This window comes from Xyrauchen texanus, chromosome 41, assembly GCF_025860055.1.
Source record: "Xyrauchen texanus isolate HMW12.3.18 chromosome 41, RBS_HiC_50CHRs, whole genome shotgun sequence".
NCBI lineage: Eukaryota > Metazoa > Chordata > Actinopteri > Cypriniformes > Catostomidae > Xyrauchen > Xyrauchen texanus.
Genome location: NC_068316.1, coordinates 21,386,290 through 21,393,962, shown reverse-complemented (window position 1 = coordinate 21,393,962; position 7,673 = coordinate 21,386,290). Strand labels below are relative to the sequence as shown.

General features: G+C 38.0%; 1 protein-coding gene across 1 annotated transcript; it reads right to left on the bottom strand.

Annotated features, from left to right (window-relative positions):
* Window positions 1-1,685: 1,685 nt before the first annotated feature.
* Window positions 1,686-4,521, bottom strand: LOC127634462 (transcriptional regulator Myc-1-like). The gene is made up of 3 exons (XM_052114043.1): window positions 4,327-4,521; window positions 3,167-3,798; window positions 1,686-2,651 (listed from the first exon to the last, which is right to left on the bottom strand). Exons 2-3 carry the CDS (start codon window positions 3,789-3,791, stop codon window positions 2,080-2,082), a joined length of 1,197 nt encoding a protein of 398 aa, XP_051970003.1. The 5' UTR covers window positions 3,792-3,798; window positions 4,327-4,521; the 3' UTR covers window positions 1,686-2,079.
* Between the last annotated feature and the right edge of the window lie 3,152 nt (window positions 4,522-7,673).

Sequence of the window (7,673 nt, the reverse complement as noted above, 5' to 3'; positions counted from 1 at the left end):
AAGATAACCCTAACTCTAACCCTAATGAACAGTAATTTGACTCATGGTATAGATCAATTATCTATAAAAGATCATGTCAAATCTCAGCAAATCAGTAGGCATGAAATAACTTTAAAATATGACGAAAACTGAGATTAGCTTTTCTTTTGACTATCTTTAAAATGTTATTAGCAAAAGTACGATACATTATTGATTTTTCTTTCTATTCTAAGAGTCTGTCATGCCTTAGACTAATTACATGGCTCATAAACAATTTACTCCTTGCTGCATAATGTGAATATGATTTATAAAACCCTAACGTCAGACTATCCATCTATATCACAATATACATTCATCAAACACCATGCACAAGAGTCCTATTGTCAAAGCATCAATTATATTCATCCATCAATAATTAGATAAATATATCTGGACTTTTTACACACAAACGTCAAGAGTTATAACGCACTGTAATTAAATATAATTAAACACCTACCTCTTTCGCTTCAAATGTAATTCTATTGTTGCAGGTATTCCATTTCAGGTTTGGAGTTATTCTTTGGGCACTTTGTCTGGAGCCCTTTTCCATGTGCTCGTAGCACGCGCTCCGCACACGCGCTGCATACAGCCAGATACAGTCTGTGACGTCATTGCGCCCGAACAGAGAGACGTCGGAGACAAATCACAGCAATTGTTCAGTCGGCATAGTATAGAAACAGATGAATGCTAAATTAGTCTGCATACCCCAGTCTTGTGGATTTCAATCGAGCACAGCAATGAGAGTTTCAAGCTCGCGGGCATGCGTGGAAAGTCATGCTTATGACAAGCACAGTCCTCCTTGAAGGATGCAGGAATTGTCGTCTACGGAAGCTGGGATGTGCCTCTCGTTTGAATCGACATAAATGCCACCTAAATATACGTCTACATCATTACAGGCTTTAAAATAGGTGTGGAACTGTGAATTATTTTGAATTGCAATTTATAAGTCAGATCTACATCATATCCACCATCATACCTGCAGACTTGCTTGCTGCACTGAATTCTGAGTCATTTACAGCTGAGTAAACAAACAGCTCAGACTCAAAGCATTGAGCTTTGCCACATCCATGAGAGATGCTGGATGCGCCATATGAACCCAGATTCAAGGCTAGATTGATGACTGTCATGTGAGTCACCATTTCTGCACTCTATGTGGATAACTTAATGGGGAATCACCTGCAATTGTCTTCTCTTGCTGGCAAAATCCCCTTCACTGGGTTTCCAAGCAGCCGCCCTTAAATTAACTTTGTATTTCTCTAATTTTTGGTCACTTTTGTCTATTTCAATGGCAAGTTGAAGAGTTCATCTTCTTTCTAGAATACTGGTGATACATGAAGTCATTTTGTCTTGCGTAAGCTTTTGTGCACTATGCTGATATCATTGATGCAAATGCAGATTGCATTTTTAGATAGGTGAAAAGTCGGCTAAGCTGACCTTTATGACTGGAAGAATCCCTGAAATAATTAACATTTGGCATTGCAAATAGGGTTGAATAGAGTATGAAATCTGGCAACCAAAGAGGTAAATATCAAATTTCTCTGAATTTAAACTGCACATGTCAATAGGACCTTGTGCATGTGTGTATTATGAGGAGTTCATTGCAAAGAGAGCAAAACACAGAGACCAGAGTCAACTTAAGAAAGAAATGCATTTATGATTAAGAATTGTGAAAACATGGAAAAACCATATAGTGAAACAGAATATGGTTGATGAGAACACGTAGCAGATACAGATCCAAAAATACCTTTCTTAAGAAATATTAATTCATTATATACAAAAACCATACAAAACAAATTTTACTTTAGGGTTTGTGCAGCCCTATATTTTCTCATTTTATTAATAAAAATAAATGACTTAAATACAAATTATTTATTTAACCACCTTAAATTTTAAACTGTGGCAGTTTCAAACATGGAAAAAAATTGACAATATAAAAAAAAAAAAAAAATGCATTGGACATGCAACATCACAACTATACACAGCAACAGTCTTTAACTTGCATATAAAAGCAGGGGCAAAGAAAACATTTCTTAAAAGTCTTTTCACTTTGCAACAGATGTATTAATGTGAACTCCGCAGCTGTTGCAGCCTGTGTTTTAACTGTTCACTCTTTCGCCTCAGCTGTTCTTTGATCGACAGCAGCCTCCGTTCATCCATCTGCATGCTGTAGATGCACTCTGTCGCTTTCTTTAAGATCACCACTTTGGCGGCTTTCTCGTTATTCGCAACCTCAGGGATCTCATCCCGTAGTGCGAAAAAGCTGAGTTTGAGTTCGTTTCTGCGCTGGCGCTCCAGCACATTGTGAGTCCTGCGTTTATCGTTGTCCTCCGAATCTGATGTGCGGGGACTTGTACACTTGCGCTGCTTCCCATGCCTGTTGCTGCTACTGATAACCGTGCTGGACTCCAGTCGTAGCCTCTTGACTGCGGGCTGGTCATGCCGCGTGGAGGGGTGAGCAGCATAGTTGTGCTGGTGGGTGGAGACGTGACATCGCTTTAAAACCAGTGGACTGGGGTACCTCGATTCCGACACCTCAGTCTCACTCCTTTTGTGCCTCTTTTCCACTGTCACCACATCAATTTCTTCCTCCTCTTCTTCTTCATCATCATCATCCTCCTCATCATCATCAACTTCTGCAATCAAATGAAAAAGAAATGTATTTAATTACAGGTCATTTAAATCTCCAAACTGCAAAGCTGTTGGAATTTAATAGAATTTGCCAACTGGCTTTCCACATAGGGTAGGGTGGGGAATCTCTGCATTCCAGTCCCCGCCCACTTTCCTCATCAGCTGATATTTGAACATTGCAGCCTTTCCTACATTTCTGAATTGTCTAGTGGCTGGGGGTCGAGCAAGGGGGTGGAGAGAGCTTATGCAACTACCACTTGCAATGATTGCCAATTGCAAAATTGCACACTTTCTATCCGTGCCATCAAGGGCACAGGGGGAGAGGATAAAGTCCCATGATCAGCACAGAAAAGGTTTTAGATAACACTTTAGGGTGATGATTTACATTTTGTGGGCATGCCTAAACCACTAGTTCATGCATTTACAAACTAAATACTTCAAGATCATGCATTTCATGAAGCAGGTCTAAATTATCAACATTAAGTCAATAATAATAATAACATATTAGTTCAAAACATACCTGAATCACTCCCACTGCTGCTGGAGCTGTTAGGCGGGGTATCCAATACCAGCATGGGCTGTGTTGGTGCAACCTTGCTGGCTTTGGGAGACTCAGTAAGAGGATAAGGGAAGACCACCGAAGGATCTATGCATTCTGATGCAGATGTGCTCAGATCCTGCAAATAACTTGCATTGTGTCGATTCGAGCTGCTATCTGTATTGTCAACCATCAATTCCTTCCTCGCAGCGTGCAGGGATGCCAGTCTCTCAGAAACCACTTTCTCCAACTTGGCAGCGGCGGAAAAGCCGCTCCACATGCAATCCTGGATGATGATGGACTTGATGAAGGACTGGGAGGAGTGAGCGTCGCAGATGAAGCTCTGGTTGACCACGTCGTCGCCGAGGAACTCGCTGACCATCTCCAGCTGGTCGGCGGTGGAGAGCGACTGTCTTCGGCTGGGCGAGAGCGGCGGTGTGGGCAGCAACTCGAATTTCTTCCAAATGTCCTCACTGGGCGCAGGAGGCTGAGCCTGTCCCTGCTGCTGGTAGAAATCCTCATCGTCGTTGTCGAAGTAGAAATAGGGCTGGATGGAGTCGTAGTCGTAATCGTAGTTTTTATACGCCAAACTCGCACTCGCCGGCATTTTGACACTAGAGAGTAAATAAAAATATATATAATTATAGGCCTATATATAAAAATATATGAAGACATAAAAGATGCAAATAATTGAATTGAATAGCATGCAGCGTTCAATTAAACGCTGAAAAATCAATGTATTACCTAACCTACTAACAAAGTGTATAGGCTGTCAATAACATGCATTCCGTGAAAATGTGTTTAAATAGATTGGGGAGCGCCTACAATACCGTATTATAGGCACTTGACAACCCAAGCAGACAGCGTATGCAACTAAATGACAACATGTGTAAAAATGGGAGCGACTAAACCCTCAAAGCCGGTGTTGTTACTACCAAAACACTTAAACGCATCCCTGCTTCTAGTGCATTCACTGACTGAACAGCGACTAACCTAAACCTTAGCAGACTATGTAAATGCAAACTGCCACAAAACAGAAACAGCATGTCTATCATATTTGCACTCAAATAATCACTAATGCACGCAGCATTTTAAGTCTACAATATCCATGCACAATAATAGTGAAAAAGCTGGATGCTTACCGTGTATAAACAAAAGCAGTTTCAGAATGGTTGAGTGGGAGACTCAACGCAACGAAAAGATGCGAAAAAAACAAGGAGCAAAAAGTAAAATCCAACCGTTTACTCCGGTATTTTGCAGCATAAGTGGATTCAGAGTCGCGGTCAAATGCACAGTGATGTAAACTGTAATTCACGCAATGCACTCTTCTCTCTCTCGGACGCTGAACAGACTAATGGAGCGCGTGACAGTGGCAGGATGAATAAGATGAAGCAGCGCCCAGTGACGTAATATTTTCCCGCCAAACGCAAACACGGTTGTTTGTGGATTCAAGTTGCCTCTTTAAGCTTTTTTTTATGCTCTTGAATTTATTGCAAAACTTAGCGACTTCTGTGAAAAGCCAATATCTGTTTTCTATATCCGCAGACGTTTTATAATTAATCTCTGAATTCGATAAATGTGGGACTATTTTGTTGCGGAGGGATCAAAATCTTGGTGGAAGTCGAGTGGGCGGGTTTAAAATATTTATTTGACGTCACTGGAGTGGTGGAGCGTTTTATGGTCTAGTAGTGACAGCATGGGTGATGGAAACAGAAGTAGGTTTAGGACGCATACAGACCGATACAGATAGATGTAAAAGTAGTCATCAACTGACCTTGATATAATTAGCATGCCGAAATGCTACGTAAGATATTGCTGGCAGTGTTTACAGTGTTTACATTATTATTATTATTATTTTTTATTTTTATTATCAAATGCTTGAAATCTATTGCTTATACGAAGCACAGACAGAAGAAGGTATTCACTTTTGGAAAACGGGTGAATTCGCGTATAGAGGAGTAAATAAAGCAAATAATACTTTTAAATTAAATTTGTGACTGATTCATTTTTATGGTTTTTCTACTGAAAATACTGAAATACTGAAATATATATATATATATATCAGAGCTGTCTGAATGCATTAGTTCATGTGGTCACTTTATAAAAAATTGTCATGGCAGAAGGATCAACTATTAACATAAGTGAAACAAATGTTATAGAACCGAGTTATAGTTCAGCGTTTCATTATTTTTCGATTTAACAGTCCACTCAATTTATTCCTGGGGCTGTAAATTGGTTTAGACGAATGTTTCGTGGTCTGAGGGAGTAATGTGGGGGAAAATATTGTTGTAGCCAGATTTTACTTTCATATTCGACAGTATTCATTCGTGCATCCAGGTGCAAAATCAATTGGTATTATTGTTTTTCTTTGTTTTATCCTAAATTCTATTCAAACACCTGTAAACAGAAATTATTGCGCCTAATGAAATCAGATCGTTCAAGGGAGGACTTCAAAGGATTTATCTGACTCCAAAATATGTATGATGCAGGGGTATGTGGTGCCCTCTGCTGTTTAATACTGTAATCATTACGTTGATCAACAACCTACTACTGAATGAATGAATGAATGAATGAATGAATGAATGAGGTCCTATTAATAAAATCTAATAAAGTAGTGTATTTTATGTTTATTAAAGGCCTACAACATATTGCATGTTTCTGTAGAATTATTTACAGTATAGCTATAGGATAATGATTGTGTGCAGTTCCGAGCAACATATCAGTCATGACAGTGATGAGACATATACCAATTACAATAAACAACATATTTACACAACAAAAGGGATGGTTCACCAAAAAAATGAAAATTCTCTCATCATTTACTCACCCTCATGCCATCCCAGATGTTTATGACTCTTCTGCTGAACCCAAATTAATATTTTTAGAAGAATATTTCAGCTTTGGCCAGAACGTTGAATGTCCAAAAAGCACATACATGCAGCATAAAAGTAATCCATACAACTCCAGTTGTTAAATCCATGTCTTCAGAAGTGATATGATAGGTGTGGGTGAGAAACAGATCAATAGTCCATTCGTGTTTTTTTTTTTAATATAATATTTTTTCCCTGCCCAGCATGTGGCGATATGAATGACAAATGTGAATCGCCATAAACAAAACTCAATTTCAACTCAATTTTAATTATAGACCTCTGGAAAGATACTAGAGACGCAGATGATTTCATGGCCAATAGAAGCTCATTGCAAAGTCTAGGGGCTGCCACCAAAAGCTCTATCACCTTGAGTTTTAAGGTGAGATCGAGGGACGGACAGACACAGCTGATCACATTCATCACAAAGACAAATGCGAAAGTGAAAGTGGAGATTTATAGTAAAAAATGACTTAAATATCCGTTTCTCACCTACAATTATATAGCTTCTGAATATATGGAGTTAACCACTGGATACAATACAATATACAATATCTTGTGCTTTACCGGCAAAGTGTATTCTGAAAATAAAAGTTCACCTACTAATTAGACTGACAATTGAGCTCGGCAGTTCCCTGAGAAAATTTTGTTTAATTAATACATAAAATAGCAAAAGTTACTTCAACATGTTTTGGCCCATATAAAAAAGTGGCCCATATAAAAAAAAATATATATTTCTTTTATTTTTAGATTTTATAGCTTTTAGAAATCTTGAAATAACACTGAATAGATAGGAGTGTTTTCTTTGAGGTCCAGAAAATGCTGCCCTTTTATTTTAGATAAAGATTGTGCGTTGATGCCAGACTTCACGTATAAAGTCACATGTCCTCAATATTTGCAGGGACCCCCTTTTCAATATTTTTCACAAAAAATTGACCGACTCACTCAGTGCTTCTTTCCCCAGCCTCTTAAATGTTTTTAACCCTGCAGGATACAAAAAACTTTTTTAGGGTAAAATCGCAGTTGGTGGTGAAATGCAGAGATTAATCAGCATTTAATCAGACTAATCTAAGGGAGGGTAAATTAAAGTAGGGAATCTAATTGATATGAAACTATATAAAAATAATTATTGATTGATTCTATTTTCAGTAGGCCTAATACACTGCGATTGTGTACACTTCAATTTAATGCCTCAAATTAAAGATTAGGAAATATAAATATTCTACCAACATCTACATCTAGGGTGAAATCACATAAAAAGCTTCAGTTGTTAAAGAGAGTTTTGGTAGTGATGTTACTGTACTTTTAATTTACTACTTACTAATTAATTTTTTCTAAATGTTTACACACACAAAAACTGTGCACACCACTTTATTGTGTTTTTATTGTTATTATTATTTTAAATTGGTTATCTTTAGCTCCTTTAAGGTTTTCAATAATTATTCTCAATATAATCTATTTTATCAAAAAATTACTCTTTCCAATGTTGACACTGTAGAACAACGCATCTGTCAGCACTGATGTTGCTGTACTGTTGTACATTTAACAAACGGAGTGTAATTCCTACTGACATCCAGTAGAGATCAGCAAAATACAATTATTAAACATGCGGTCATGCATTA

What these genes read in the sequence shown, in the direction of transcription:
- LOC127634462 (XM_052114043.1), bottom strand. Translation starts at nt 3,791, where the DNA reads ATGCCGGCGAGTGCGAGTTTGGCGTATAAAAACTACGATTACGACTAC. An exon ending in CAGCAGTGGGAGTGATTCAG is followed by an intron (nt 2,652 to 3,166) that starts GTATGTTTTGAA and finishes ATTTGATTGCAG; the next exon opens with AAGTTGATGATGATGAGGAG.